The 15,383-nt window shown below is 34.7% G+C and overlaps 3 protein-coding genes across 7 annotated transcripts; 2 read left to right on the forward strand and 1 right to left on the reverse strand.

The window, feature by feature from the left end:
- The first annotated feature begins 358 nt into the window (after positions 1 to 358).
- On the forward strand, positions 359 to 6,073 carry LOC110832758 (dnaJ homolog subfamily C member 17). The gene is made up of 7 exons (XM_022070041.2): positions 359 to 552; positions 948 to 1,076; positions 1,467 to 1,640; positions 1,919 to 2,134; positions 2,881 to 2,961; positions 3,859 to 4,086; positions 5,180 to 6,073. The coding sequence occupies exons 1-7, from the start codon at positions 478 to 480 to the stop codon at positions 5,300 to 5,302; spliced, it is 1,026 nt and encodes a 341-aa protein (XP_021925733.1). The 5' UTR covers positions 359 to 477; the 3' UTR covers positions 5,303 to 6,073.
- Positions 6,074 to 6,394: 321 nt separating this feature from the next.
- epsilonCOP (coatomer subunit epsilon) lies at positions 6,395 to 10,193 on the reverse strand. The gene is made up of 6 exons (XM_022070048.2): positions 10,057 to 10,193; positions 8,917 to 9,080; positions 8,386 to 8,538; positions 8,156 to 8,291; positions 7,361 to 7,585; positions 6,395 to 6,655 (listed from the first exon to the last, which is right to left on the reverse strand). Exons 1-6 carry the CDS (start codon positions 10,156 to 10,158, stop codon positions 6,527 to 6,529), a joined length of 909 nt encoding a protein of 302 aa, XP_021925740.2. The 5' UTR covers positions 10,159 to 10,193; the 3' UTR covers positions 6,395 to 6,526.
- On the forward strand, positions 9,591 to 12,087 carry Syx18 (syntaxin 18). Of its 5 annotated transcripts, none has more exons than XM_022070044.2 (2): positions 9,591 to 9,642; positions 10,773 to 12,087. In XM_022070044.2, the coding sequence occupies exon 2, from the start codon at positions 10,786 to 10,788 to the stop codon at positions 11,767 to 11,769; it is 984 nt and encodes a 327-aa protein (XP_021925736.1). In that variant the 5' UTR covers positions 9,591 to 9,642; positions 10,773 to 10,785; the 3' UTR covers positions 11,770 to 12,087. The 5 variants fall into 5 exon arrangements, with proteins under 5 accessions (XP_021925736.1, XP_021925738.1, XP_021925735.1 ...); XM_022070046.2 differs by lacking the exon at positions 9,591 to 9,642 and adding an exon at positions 9,759 to 9,782; XM_022070043.2 differs by lacking the exon at positions 9,591 to 9,642 and adding an exon at positions 10,194 to 10,330.
- Positions 12,088 to 15,383: the final 3,296 nt, after the last annotated feature.

Raw genomic sequence — 15,383 nt, forward strand, 5'->3', positions numbered from 1 at the left:
TCATCGGTGTGGATTTCGACGGCATACATCAAATACTGATCAGATATTTTGTATTCGTAAGAAAACAGAACAATTTTTAGTACAAAGGGACAACACCTCTGCTCTTTACGGAATTCAAGAAAGTCTAAGAATCAATTATGCAGTGCTCTCATTGAGTTCAACATACCTATTAAAATAGTTTGGCGAATCAAAATGTGACATAATGAATTTTCTTTAAAAAAAAAAAAATTAACGATCACCATCATTCCGATCCACTTTGCCTCAGATATGAATATACAATTCCAAATATGTTTATTATAACATGGATCTGTTTACAGCATGTGGCGCCATCCACTAGCAACAGAAATTTTCCCAGTGGGGAATAAAATAGGGAAATTTGTTTTGATCAGCATGATGCATTGCGCATATGTGCTATCGCAGTAGTCATATGAATTTTGATTATTTTAGAAAACTGTAAAAGTAAAATAAAATACAACAATGAACCATACTAATCTTAAGGATATTGATTTATATGAATTGATTGGGATACTATCAACAGCTACTACACAAGAGGTTAGTGAAAAACGTATTACAGAACAGGACAATTCTAACCTAGTAACAATATCCAGATCTATAAATGTAACTTTAGTTTTTAGATGACAGCTTTCCTCCTGATGGTGGGATTTTCTGGGAAGAAACTATTATCCTGTACAGCCATTCCTGGTTTGAGTTAGTACACTCTTGCATAGTAGACCTCATTGCAAAGCCTGTTTTATGACCTTTGTATGATATGACATATATGTCTTCAAATATGATTAATTTGTGAGTTCAATAACTGAAACCATTTTAAGGGTTTTACTTATTATTAACAGCTCTGTTTTAGAAATACATTTCACCCATTGAAATATATTTTTTCATATGTTAAATGATCTATGACTGATTCATTGAATGTCCTCTTTTAATTCTAGGTGAAGAAAGCTTATCGTAAAAAAGCTCTGTCATGCCACCCAGACAAGAATCCAGACAATCCAAAGGCTGCAGAACTTTTTCATCAGCTGTCCAAAGCATTAGAGATCCTGACAGATGAATCAGCACGTGTAAGTTCTCTTGACTGAAACAAATACCTTTCTTATTGTACAATTATAGCCTAAACATTTTTTGCTTGTGTTGCATCATAATATAATTTCAGCACATATAGAACCAACACAAATATTATGTATTCATAGCTTAAAAGAATTCAGTCTTCAATTATATGTAAAGAACTGACAAACCATTTTTAGAGGAACTTAGGTTCCTTCGCAATTATGATATTATCATCATCATTTTTACTGGAGCATCTTTAAAATATGATGATGCATTAGCTATCTTGATCAGGGTTAGTAACCCTAAATAAAACCCAAATTAACAGATAGGTGTATCATACATACAATTGACATTTTTATTTATTCTTTATTGTATGATTGTTCTGGGTTTTCTCATTTTACCAGGCTGCATATGATAGAGTTTTAAATGCAAAGAAAGCTGCGAAGTTGCGGCATCGTGAACTAGATTCTAAGCGGCAGAAGTTGAAGGAACAATTAGAAGCAAGGGAGCGACAAGCTGAGGAATTTTCAAAACAGAACCGCAGTTTCACCAGCAAAACAGATGAAGAAAAGCTTCAGGTAACAGATGAATTCTCACCTGCTCCAGCTTCCTGACAGGCAAAATGGAAATACATATTGTGTAAGTGAAGGATTATACTAAAGAATCCTAAAACCAGAAGTTGATTCAGATGTGTTTAAAATAGCACTGTAAAGTGATTAAACAGTGTGACCATAATAGTCTGGGCATGAGTAAGGTGCATCTTATAACCCTAGTATATTTGAATAATTATGTAAAACATACAACTTGATTACACTTACAACTGTTATGTACACCACCTTATATAATCTTGTTGCAGGATGAGATTGAGAGGTTAAGAAAGGAGGGTTCAAAGCAAGTCAAAGAGGAGCAAGAGTATGTTCGACAGCAGATCATACAAGAGAAGTTCAGCAAACCCACAATGAAGGAAGATAGCAGCAGTCATCATAGGTTGAAAGTACGTTGGGTAGCAGCAAAAGCCGACCCAGACAATGGAGGGTACACGAGTGAATTGTTGCATGATATATTTTCAAAGGTATGAATATTGTAGTTTTCACTTTTCTTACTGTTGAATATTTTATCATTACATGTGGAGTGAATTTTGACCATTTTGTATTGTCTTATTTTAATATTGAACCAAACAATTTTCTTCAGTTCCAGTGTCAGTGCTGTGTCCTGAGGTTTGCTTTCCAAAGAGACTTTTCATGCATATTAACACTGCCTATAAATAAATATTCAGATAATCTCATAATACAATTGTCATTCCTTGCCCTTGTTTGAATGACTAAAATTTTAGTGGAAGATTGACACTAGCTGTTCAGTATAACTGTTGCTATAAAACTGTGAGTTAAGCACATAATTTTGATCACGGTGGTCTAGCGGTTAGAACGCTGGCCTTGTAATCCTGGGGTCTCGGGTTCAATTCCCGGCGGTACCCGAATTTATAACTTGTGTTGGGCAAGGCCGTGGTCTAGGCAACACGGAGTTTTCCTCCGGGGGCTTCCCCGGTTTCTCCGTGGCATCCCAACAATTACTCCATTCACACACAGAAGAAGGCAATGGCAAACCACTTCTGGATCATCTGCCAAGAACGTATATGAACAGGTCCCAGTCTGAGAAAAGGATGAAAGGATCCTGTTCATATGGACCTGACCTAACAGAACAGTAATAAAAAAAACATCGGTATATAAACCATTGTGACTCTAACATAACAATAGTAAAACTAAAAAACAATCCTTTAGTACACATTCTGTAATTTTAAATATGTTCTTTCTGTCGTAGTATGGTGAAATTGTTGCCTTGATTATATCTGCCAAAAGGAATGGGAGCGCCCTTGTAGAATTTAAAACGAAAGAAGCAGCTGTGAGTATAGCAAATGACCTGACATGACGTGTAACTGCTAACTTAGTATTTGCCTAATCATCTTATGAGAAATTATATGCCATTCATCAGTTAATATTTTCCTGTTCTGTTGACTGGCATATGGAAGGAAATGATTCAGAACTAAGCAGTAGTCTGACGTTAACATCACTGCTCTCATTAATGTAATTCTCAATAGAATGTTGGTTGTACACAAAGGAAGACATAATTGCTGGAACTGTTCCACATTTATAGGTATTTCCCGTTGAGGGACATGTTCACAAATTCCTAACAATGGAACCTATCCCAAGCAAGTTTGCATCATTCCTTTAATAAGTAAAATAATTCTTGCCTCCATGGTCCAGCTTTAAACATAGGTAAAGAATGGGTACTTATTTATTTATAATTTATTTGAAAACACTTTTTCATTAGCTCAAGACTATATAGTGTGTAATGAGAGGATGATAATGAATAGTGAACTGGAAAGGATTTGGAAGGAAGTGGTCATGGCCTAATTTAAGATACTATTGTAGCATTTGCCTGAAATGACTGAGGAAAACCACAAAAACTTTAGTCAGGATAGCCGGTCACCGGGCTGAGATTTTAACCTGGGACCTCCCAAATACAAAGGTACTTGTTATAAAAGTCAAAATAATACTGGTTTCATGTGAATATGACAGTCTCTTGATGTTTCCATCTCTGAACCTTCCAGATTTTCTCATTCACCACCTACAATATATAATAATTCAGTAGGTAGGAAATATTGTGAACTCTAAGATAGATCATTATGAGAACACTTATCAACAATTGTTGGGTTACAGTCAGAAACTTGGGTAATATAAAGTAGGATTAATAATCAAATTATCTGCATGGGCATGCTTCAATGTTTGTACATTTTAGGTGATGGCAATGGAATTGGAACAAGGATTAACTAAAACCCCTTTGAGAGTGGAATACCTTGGAAGTGGACAGACTAAACCACCTAGTGCCAAGAAGGGACTATCACTGGCAGATCTGAGCAGTGAGAAGGCTGGAAGTCACAGTAGTACCTTCCCATCCATGGATGATGGAACAGAGAATAAATTCTCATCTAATTTCCCAAGCTTTTCTTTCTCTTCTAACATTTCAGTATGTAACAGAATTTCTTTTGTGTTTGCCAAGAATTATTAAACTCATCTGGAACTAGCGATACATAATATAGAACATTTAGAGATTATATGTTGATGCAGTTAATGTTACTTCAGTCATAGACAGCAAGGAATTGGCAAATTCTCCTCAAAATGTTTCCAAGTGCTTTGGCACAATCTGATGAAACTTGATGTACTGAACGTCTTTTATACGGAAATCATAAGTTTAATTTATTTTAAATGAATTTTAAAAAGTTCCACTTGACATACGGATCCAAATGAACTGTAATATATCTTTAGAGACCTCCGACTGATTTTTTAAACTACAGCTCCTGCAACCTTTTTAAATGGAGCTCTTTCCAAAATACAAAACAAATGCATGTAAATAAAACTTATACATCTCTCTTTAATATGAATTTAAAACAGTTTATGGGTAAAATATATTGCTCAAAACCATGGCTATTTAAATATCTCCTACATGAGCACAAACAAACACAAAAACATCAAACTGGCATTTATATAATGCAGATTTGTTTAAATAAGTTGTTCTAGTACTAAGTTTACTTTTATGAATTACTTGAAATCATCATATGTTTTCACTTACTTAAAATCTGGAAGGAATAATTCTTCAGGACATACCCAGTTCACCACATCATTTTTGGCCAAGAGAAGATGATTTTCTGTTGTAAAATATATAAGCATTGCATTAAATTGGTATGTTGTTTTCGCAGTTCTGATAGTTTTCAAACATGATGAGGATGAATCCCAGAAGATGCTTTTACAGCATAAATGCAAAATATGCAAATATAAACTCTAAATCAGCATAAAAATTATTAAAACTTTACAGTGGTTTCGTTGTCCTGAATGCTCAGTAAATATGAAAGTTATTTATATTCTCTTCCTTTCTTCATAAATATACACACTTTAAAATTACAATTGACTTATGGAGATTATTACAGTGATATCATATTTTTGATAGACATTTTCAAAGTGGTGTTCAGGTCTAAGAGAACCACATAAGTTGTCTTTTGTATCACTGTAAAAACTTCATTTTCCATCTATGTTTGTTGTGATTTTGGAATTTTTTATTACAGAATGAATCTACACAGTCAGTGGATTTGGACTTCGAGAGCCTGGTTTTACGAAGGCTGAGACAAGCTCAGGAAAGAAAGAAACTGATAGAAAAAATTGAGGAAGAGGATGATAATAATACATAGCTTTACATTTGAAATAGTAGATCATCTTTGTAATTTAAAAAAAATAAATTTTTATGTCTGTGTAATATTAAATTTAACACTTCAGCCCACATACACAATAGTACATAGCTACATGGCTTAAATTAACAGAATGTAGTGTATAAACTGCAAGCTGTGTTGGATTATAAAGCATTCCTTCAGTGTGAAAAGTGGTGTGTATGATTACTGAGGTATGAAAAGAATAAACTGTGTTGCATATTTTTTTTATTTTTAATGAGTTACTGTTCGTGACTGTAATCTTGAGACTTGCGGGGTGAAGGAGGAAAGATAGCGTCTGCCTTCAACGCTTCGGACTTCCTGCATTCCTTGCAAGTCTCAAGATTACAGTTGTGAACAGTAACGTGTTGCCAGGGTAGCTCAGTCAGTATAGTGACTGGCTATGGACTGGATGACCAGGGTTTCATCCCCGACAAGGCCAAAGGATTTTTCCTCTAGCCTCCAGATCGGCTCTTGGACTCAACCAGCCTCCTATTCAATGGGTACCAGGGTCCTTTCTTGGCAAAGTGTGGCCAGGGTATGATGCTAACTCACTCCCACCTAATGCTGATGTTAAGAATGAGTAGGAGCTATACCTCCTCTGACCACAAGTGACTACATGGCGTATAGTGGGACAGTTTTTTACTTTTTAACTTGTTTATAAAATCTTATGATTTGAATGTTGAATATTACTTAAAATATGTATAATGTAAAATATAAATACAGAAGGAAATATACAGTGGAATCTCCAATTAAGTATTGTATTTTCCTTAATTTAACATTAAATGTCTCTACCTTCAATACCAACCTCAGTTCAAACTACTCCTCCATTTAAGATTTTCATCAGCATAAGTGTTCAGATCCATTACCCCTCCAGAGATCCCTTATTTTGCAAGAATTTCACTATGTTGTAACATAATAAGATTCTTCTTTCGCAGTGATATTGTATGAGTTCAGAGTACTTTCAAAGGCATAATGTTCAAACCACATTTGATGAAAGCCATTCTCTATTTGAAACTTTGCAGATTATTTATTAAACAGTATAGTTAATATAGTTTTTAAGAAAACAAAATTCAATTTAAATCCAGTACTGTATCATCTGCCCATAAACTTTATTATAGGAATGTTAACTTATCTGTAATTTATACATACATATATATATATATGCCTTTTATTTTATTCAGTACCACACAGTTGTATTCTTCAGTATTATACTGAGGCAGCAGGTGCATACTGCTTTACCAACCGATCAAACTCTAATTCCTTCTGAAGATAATCCTTTATGAATGGGTGATCATGATGCGAGTCCTTCAGTTGACTTAAGTATCTGTTTGCAACCTGAAATAACACAAATTTCTAGTGATACTGAAATAAATACAGATACCAGTTAATAAATTCATCATACTCACACAACAATAATACCACTATTATTTCATTAAAAAATGGTGTCACCTCATACATTTTTCCCCACACTGTGCAGTATCCTATGTTTCAAAAACCCATCTGTGCCAAAATACACAGTTTAGTCACACGGGTGGCCGTAATGGCAACAATGATTAGAAAGAGTATCTTGAGAGTCATAACATAGATTTTGAACAGAAATATGTCTGCACATGTGACTCATTCAGTACGCAGCACAATAAAAATTAATGTTTATCTCCAAGAATATTTAATTAAGGCACTGTAATTTTTTGAACCTCTTAGTTACTACATGGTCATTTTATTTATCAATCAAAATTATCACCATCTTTACAAATGTGTTCACTGTATTTGGCTTATCAGCAAACAGTTTCAAACTCCCAGTTTAAAATTGTGGTAATTAAGCTTTTGGACTACCCTTTAAAACCAACTGGTCTTTGTATTGTAGCGTTACATCTTATTTGACATATGGGCCAAATTTTTAAATATTAATTAGATGAGCATTAGCTTCAAAATGTTAAAAAGGCATTTTTCCAATGTCCAGCTCTAAGCCCAGGAGTAAAGGGTTTGTAAATGTCTAATTATCATTTCACCTTAATAAACAAGGTAATACATCAATTGTACCTCTGGTGGTTTTCCTGTATGCTGAGAGAGTACTATCATATTGATAAGTGTGTCTGGATTGTTACTGTCTTTATCCAGAGATTCTTGAAGGGAAGACTCCGCTTCTTCATATTTTGCCTGCCCAAGAAAACATGTTGCCTGCCCATTCAGCAGCAAGGATGTACTACTATGCTTGTCATTCATCTCTTGAAATATATAATAGCCATCTTGCAATCTTTCTCCACCCTATAACAAGGCCAACTTTACATAAATGTGTTAGGGAGATGAACTTAAGAAAAGCCTGATTTTGAAATTCACCAATCAAAATACAGTATTATTCACTTCCTGAGAGCCCAGTACTTTTATCATTTCTAGGTCTGCAGCCACATTGATCTGAGGACGGAGACTGCCATTTCTGTTAACTGTTGGCAAACCTGATGAGCAAAACACCCATTGTCACTTTTATGACTCAGAGTTCCTTAAATATAAAAAATCCTTTTTGTTACAACAAAATATTGAAATATAGCCAGCTTAATAAATGGAAGTGCAAAAAGAAATAATAAGAGAAATTAATTCCATCTACTTCAATATTTTATTCTGTATGCTGTACTTTCACATGCTTTACAATGCTAACATCAATACAGCTGTACTTGGTAAGGCAAAGCTGCTTGAACTGCTCAACTAAGCACCATGCCATGCATATTTACTGGCAAGTGGAGGTATAGCCCCATTCCTGCATTCTTAACCTTGGCACTAGATGGAAATGGAGTGAATTTAATCATCTCTGTAAATAGTAACAAATAAAGTATACTCTACCATTGCAATGTTAACCCAAGCCTGGGCAAGCTGTGTTAATGTTGCATCATCATCCTTTTCTTGCATTGATTTTAGTTCCTTCCATGCCAAATCTACCCGATCCATTTTCAAGTAGATTTGTAGTGACAAAGCAGAACTATAAGTGAATACAAAAATCAATCACAAAGCATACAAAATAAACAATATCAACCAACTTGATAGACATATAACATATTTAATAAAGAACTTACCATTCAAGATGATCAGCTTCATTCAAAATCCTCAAAGCCGAATCATAATTCCGTTCAAGATAATAGATTGAAGCAGCAACAATTATAAGTGTGTGATTGCTGACATCAACATTACCAGAGACTTGATGGTCCAAGTTTGAGACAATACCTTCTCTAGGCAATGAACAGAAACAGGACACATTTAGTAAAAATCTCCAGAGCTGGATACAAATGTAAACATATCTTACAGGGGAAAAAAACCTGATGACATAACCATCAAACACAACTTTTAAAACCTGTATTTAAATTAACCCTACATGTTTTGTCAAACTCATGCAGATCATGCTATTGTTATATGAGTTTGACAATATGGAGCATGACAATTAGGTTCATTCAACACCCATTATTGCAGAAAACATTCCATACAATGCTACTAAAAGGAAAAGGGAGGAATGGAGAAAAGGCAGGAAATAATGTTCTGTTTGTACTCCATCCAACACACACTAGCATTTACCTTTCAAACTGGTACTTTACAAACTCTGGGGCTGATACCTTTTTTGTTGAGTAGCAAAATATTCTGCCAGGAGTTTAAGGGGCTGCAATTCAGCAGGAGATGTTACACCAATCTCATCAAGTACCACTCGATATTTTCTTTGTGCAATGTATGCCCTGTAGAGAAATGCATCCCTTTCTACTTGCAGAGATGGAGTACTAGGCTGTAAAAATGATAAGAAGACTTTAAGTCCACCTCCTCCTCACAGACTACCATCTCAGTGGTGAGGATTGCATGTGCCTGTACGTTGAAGACCTATGATGATTGGAATCTCTAAATTCTGATATGCTCTCCCAAGCCAGACAGTGACAGAGGTTTAGGTGTGTGGGAGGGGAGTCTGGAAGGCTGGCTAGCACATTCCTTATATAAACTTCAGCTTCAGAATTACACTGAACTAGATGGATCTACTTGGAAACAATCAGGCATGACACAGATTTCTACTACACATGAGCAACAGACTGAAAGCAAAAAAGTAACTATTTTGACGTAAATACGTCTATATGGAAGGGTCATTTCGCAAAAAAGTGACAGAAAAATGTGTAAGATCCGTATCAACAAATCGACAACAATGTGTAAATATGGACCGACAACAATGGTCAGATTGCGTGCATTGTTATGTTACCTAGGAAACGTCATGTTTACTCGGCATTGTTGTGTTACATTATCAACAATCCGCTTTCGTAACAAGATGGATGACATTGAAGATAACATTACACTACAGAGACGTAAATATAATTTAAATACAGAGACGTATTTACGTTAAATTCTTCGGAACCGTGGTTCCACTGTAACTTTTTAAATGAGCCATGTGAAGAGAAGGGGGAATGATCCACCCACTTTCGACCTCAGCATCTGATGCAGAACAGTCAGTGTCAACTTAATCTACCACTTGAAAAAACAAAATAATAATTGCTTATGTACCATTTGTTGCTACACGTTCGTAATATGTGCGGTATACTTCGAGGTAGGATTTGCAACGATACATTACCAATAATTTCGTACACAGCACGACTCGAAACGATACACATCTAATGCGTAAAATACTTGGAAAAATGCACCATTATTGGTAAAATATACAAATTCATGACTGTAGAACAGAGGTAAAAGTAAATAATTTATACAACCAATACTACACTTACTTTCAATTTTTGTGCTTCGTTGATACATTGTTGATAATTTCCAATATAGAAGGCATTTTTAACATCAAATAATTCATCAATTTCTCCTTGCTGACGTGCCATTTCTTCTCTGCAAGTCTCAATCCTCCATACAACAAGCTGACCGCAGTTAATGTTACCAACATAATGGAGTATCTCGCAGTATTCCCATTTACAATAGGGAATTTCTTACTCCGCTAATGGCATGTGCGATAACCTTATAAACTTGGTTGCGAGGAGTATAGCGTGTGTATAGGTATGTTCTGTTTAGCTCGTCTTGTTTTTGTATTTCGGAATAGGTTGTGTTTTACTGTTATTAGACCAGTAAGTTTTATATATAACTTTATAATACGATGACTACTTTCTCGAGATAAATTGAATTAGTTTGTTCTTCAACTTGTAATTGTAAATAAACCCTGAAAGGTTAGAAAACTACGCACGTTGTTAGGATTTTTTTAGGTGAACGTGTACACAGATCGTCTATCAATCTGCTTGTACATTTCTTCGGCTCGGAATATGGCACATACTTGCACTTTTATATTTGTAAATTGTTTGGAAGTGTAGGAATATTTAAAAGTTATTCCATTATTACTGTTGTGTGGTGTATCAAATTTAAAAACTTGGGATATTGAAATGAACACAACCAGTTTCTTTCATTAATGACATATTGCTAATGATAACTGTATTTTACATTGCAGATCTTAAATAAAAATGGATATAACCACATTATTTAAGGCCTGCGTGAAAACTATACGAACGCGCAATAAAGCTTTTGGAGTGGCGGATACTGATAAAAACAGAATTTTTGGAACCAGGACACAAAGGAATGAATTTAATATTGGAGCAAAGGAAGTACTGGGACAAATAACACGTCTGAGGGATTTTCTGTTAGAACATAGGAAAGCATACTTAAATTTTGCAAGTCATCTGTCAGACATTCCACAGATGACAGATGTAGAACGAGACAAAATAGACTTGGGGGCTCAGCGTATAATGAACACATGTTCTCACTTAATCCAGGAGTTCAAGAAAGTGTCTTACAAAATGGATGGATCACCACAGTTACTGGAACACAGAGAAGCAGTTCTGGATCTGGTTGAAAGTTACTTGAAGTCAGTATGCAAGATTTACTCTCAGCAGAGAGCAATTAGAGTAAAATGGGCTCTTGAGATGCAGAAAATTTCAAAGTTAGGAATTGATTCAAAGAGAAATGGTGACAGTCGTGCAGTTTCCCATAATAGCTCAGACATTTTTTTGAATGATAAAAAGAATGACATTCTGAGTGATAGCAATTCCGGTCAAAGGAAGGTGCCAGAGACAAGCAGTAATACTGATGTACCAGCATTCTTTTCAGATGATGACCAGCTTTCTTCTGAGGAGATGCAGATGTTTGAAGCAGAGAATGCACAGTTATATAATGAACTGAATAGTTTGACAGAGGAAGTAAAACAGATTGAAAGTAAAGTTGTGCGTATTGCTGAGCTGCAAGAAATTTTTACAGAGAAGGTTCTGCAGCAGGATAAGGATATAGACAGGATTACAAGTACAGTAATTGGAACAACAGAGAATGTTAAGGATGCCAACGAGCAGATACGGCAGGCTATCCAAAGGAATGCTGGTTACAGGGTATGGACATTATTTTTCTTCATTGTAATGTCATTCTCATTGATCTTCTTGCATTGGTACAATGATTAACAATAAAGTGCTTATGTAAGGATTAGCTACATAATTGTGGTTTAGTTTAAGGTGGACATGTACAGCATCGGGAAAATAATAATTTACATCTACTTTAATTACAACAGTCATGATGCTTTTTTAAAGTATCATATGTATATTTGTAGTGTGTATCACACCTGAGGAAAGTAAAAAATGCATATATTCAGTGCTTTTCATTTTCTGTTCAGGGCAAATTAGATGTATGTTTTTGTTAATGATCAGAATAATAATTATGTATGATACAAAATACTTGTTCATGACTGAGTTTTTATTTAAATAAACTGTAATTATATGTCATTTCTTATGTATTATATCTTATATTCAATAATTCCTCAATGTTTTTAAGTACATGCACCTTGAATATACTTCATGAACAATGTAGACAATAACAGGACACTTTAACCTCTTAACTGATACATGACATTACACTGCAATAAACAATGCTGAGTTGTCAATTCCAGGCCTGCATAGTGAAAAGTTCTATAAATACTATATTATTTTATGCACTATATATTATATGGTTTCCTGGGTGGAAACAGCAGCAGTGGAAGGATTTTATGTAACTTTCATAGTTTGAAAATTAGGTAGAGACAAGGTCACATAATAAATACCCACAAATACAAGAAACTACATGAAATGTCCCCAATAAAGCCATGTCTGTGCTGATGGATTTACACTGCCTTTGATTATAAGTTCAGCCTTTAACCTTTTATCATATGGGGATAGTGGATGTAATCCCTGTACAACAGGGCTGCCAACTGGGGTTATCTGTTTAGCAGTCTACTAGTACAATGCAAAGCCAATTAGCATGCCATGACACATGGTTAGTTAATGAAGGTTCATAATCCAAGCAGATATTGTTTAAACTATTACAGACAGTACTTCATTATGAAACAATGAGCACTAACAAGTAGCATCAAACGCTGAGATTTGTTTTTACTTAAAATGGAATGAAGTACTCACATATCACCTCAGAGGTGGCAGGCTTAATGCAGCTAGACTCAAAATGTACTTTTCTTCACATCTTTCCCATCCATTATCCTTTAAAAATGTCAAAGCTTTGTGAATGTGGAGAATGCCAGGCCTCCTCTGCAGTTTGGTATGCACTTGAAGGTAGAACTTTCCTCTGGCAGCCATCTTCATCTTTATGTGGTAAGCAGAATCCTTCCCTATGTGCACACCTTCACCCTTGACAAGGCTAATAACAGTTAACTCAGACACAGGCCACTGGAGGAAACAAAAAAGAAAGAAAAATCTTAACCATGAATTAAATGACAGGTGTGACACTACACAGGATGCACCTCACTGTGTTATTTCAGTTTTTTGAAATGCACTGAACATTTATTTATGGTTTATTTAACAATACAGTCAACAACTCTTACTATATAGTACTGATGATAAAATGACTGATGAATAAATATTGAATTGGGAAGGATATGGAAATAAGCAGTTATGGATTAATTTAAGTATCCTGGAATTTGCCCAGAGGGACTGGGGATAACCATCTCCAGACAAAATATGAACCCTGTGCCTTCTGAATACAAACCAAAAGTGATAACCACTTGGCTGCAACAATCAGTAGGAAATGCGCTATAAAATCCAATTTTACATGGCAGAGTCATGGTAAAGATGAAGCACTAGAACTACATATGAATTCTTTTACTCACAATAACCCTAATATCAAGCAAGGGGCAATTTCTCGGGTATATGACACTTTTCTCCTTAAAATGTTTCACTAAAACCTGGGTGCATCATAATTTGAAGGTATAGCAGTTATTCTGATAAAAGCTGCACACTTACTGAGTGTTTTTTACAGTCCAGAAAATATGCTGTTTTCTGGGGGGCCTTAAATCTCGTGACTGAAGCAGCTGTTTAGATATAAGTTCAATTGGGTTGCCATGACAAACACAAATCACAGATTACAAAAGTAAACAGAGGACTGTAAACAAAATTCTGAAAACATTTTATTTATAAGAGCAATGTTTCCTTTGCAAACTCATGGTCTTGATGGTACTGTCTTTTCAGAGGTTTATTCACTTGGTTTAAAATAAACTGAAACAACATTAGTAAAAATAGCAGAATGATTCTTTCACTGGGGACTGCTTGTTCATTCACACATCATTCAGTATAAAGAATCTCCACATACTGCCAGATGACTATGGACATTTGGTTAGGCCTTGTCAGCCTTTAATATAATTATTATTCAAGGATACAAAGTATCATAATCATTCGTTCTTAGGCTAACAAAAACAAGTAATATCAGTACAAGTTACATTGCGGAAACCTTTTCGTAAAAGATAATGTTGCACTTTATTCAAGTGTCAAAGCAAACACAATGACCTATCCAAGTCATTCCATTATTAAGTACCACTGAGCATCAGAATTAGATTATTGATATCAACAATCAAATTACATACAGTACATAAATATGTACTCAGATCAATATAATAAGCAGTTCCAGCAATGTAAAGGTGCATTTCTGAAACAAAACTGTTACACTAGTTGTCTTGTTGGGATCATGGTGGTAAACAAGTTTTGTAAAATGCAGAAAATAGAAACACTGTTACTTGTCATCTTCATAAAAGTTTAAACTGTTAGAACTTGTTCTAGGCCACATCTGTGTTGCAAAGGAAACAGAGTATATTATGTAATGAAAAAGAAAGTACAGGAGCAAGCAATGCAAAGAAACTTCATTCTTCCTTTGTTAAACCCTGTTTTCTGAATCTTGAGCTAGAAAACTATTACATCACATATATAATGGCTTTATTTCTGAAACCTGGTATCTGGAATTGCTACTTCTTAACCCTTTGACACAAACATTTGTATCTGCCCTTATTTTAATATTACTTGCTCATTATATTAATTTCTTCTATTCACATTATCTGGATAGTCATGGCATGTATCCTTCATGCTGATAAGACTGGCTATTCAACTTCATTGCACCATTAATTACTCAGAAGGATAGAAATAATAAAATGCAATTTTGCTGTTAGAAGTGGCACATAATTTAGCCAGCCTTTATATGGGCTAAATGTTTCAGTGTACAGTGTCTCACATAAATTTATATTCTTTATGGATATGTTTAAAAATACTCTTTAATTTCATATTGGTCTTTCTTGCTTTTCAAAAAAGCAAGTGAAATCCTACTCAACCTCTCATAATATAACATCAGTATTACAATTGCACTGGAAGTCACATTTTACAAAGGATTTGTCTGATGGCTGTAAGCAGAGTCCAGTTCAAGATTAACCAATACATGGAGAAAAGCACTATATTACTTGTTCTGTATGAGTTAATTATTGTGTATTTACTTTCTGGTGCTACTCCAACAACTGCACTTGTCAGTGACAAAATAGTATGACAGCTCTTGTTCTGAAATATAGTAACTGTACAGTAATTGATGAAATCAGTGATTTCATAGCAAATTTCCTTAAATGTATGCTGAAGCTTACTAAGAGAAACCTCAACCAGACTTCAATGTGTATTTTCTATGGTAAAACAATGTTTTGATATGTAGTGACATTTCCCTTAAGAGTCCATCTTCAAAATTACAAATTTAAATAAAAAAAACATATAAAAACATTTACTCGCAG

Source organism: Zootermopsis nevadensis, unplaced genomic scaffold (genome assembly GCF_977971745.1).
Source record: "Zootermopsis nevadensis isolate Lab colony 2312 unplaced genomic scaffold, Znev_1.0 Znev_ptg000028l, whole genome shotgun sequence".
In the NCBI taxonomy this organism is placed as follows: domain Eukaryota; kingdom Metazoa; phylum Arthropoda; class Insecta; order Blattodea; family Termopsidae; genus Zootermopsis; species Zootermopsis nevadensis.

Coding starts and splice junctions, on each gene's coding strand:
- LOC110832758 (XM_022070041.2), top strand. CDS start 478: ATGAACCATACTAATCTTAAGGATATTGATTTATATGAATTGATTGGG. Junction 553..947: donor CAACAGCTACTACACAAGAG/GTTAGTGAAAAA, acceptor TTTTAATTCTAG/GTGAAGAAAGCTTATCGTAA. Junction 2,135..2,880: donor TGCATGATATATTTTCAAAG/GTATGAATATTG, acceptor TTTCTGTCGTAG/TATGGTGAAATTGTTGCCTT.
- epsilonCOP (XM_022070048.2), bottom strand. CDS start 10,158: ATGGCACGTCAGCAAGGAGAAATTGATGAATTATTTGATGTTAAAAAT. Junction 9,081..10,056: donor ACGAAGCACAAAAATTGAAA/GTAAGTGTAGTA, acceptor TCATTTTTACAG/CCTAGTACTCCATCTCTGCA. Junction 7,586..8,155: donor CTTGGGTTAACATTGCAATG/GTAGAGTATACT, acceptor GCCTTGTTATAG/GGTGGAGAAAGATTGCAAGA.
- Syx18 (XM_022070044.2), top strand. CDS start 10,786: ATGGATATAACCACATTATTTAAGGCCTGCGTGAAAACTATACGAACG.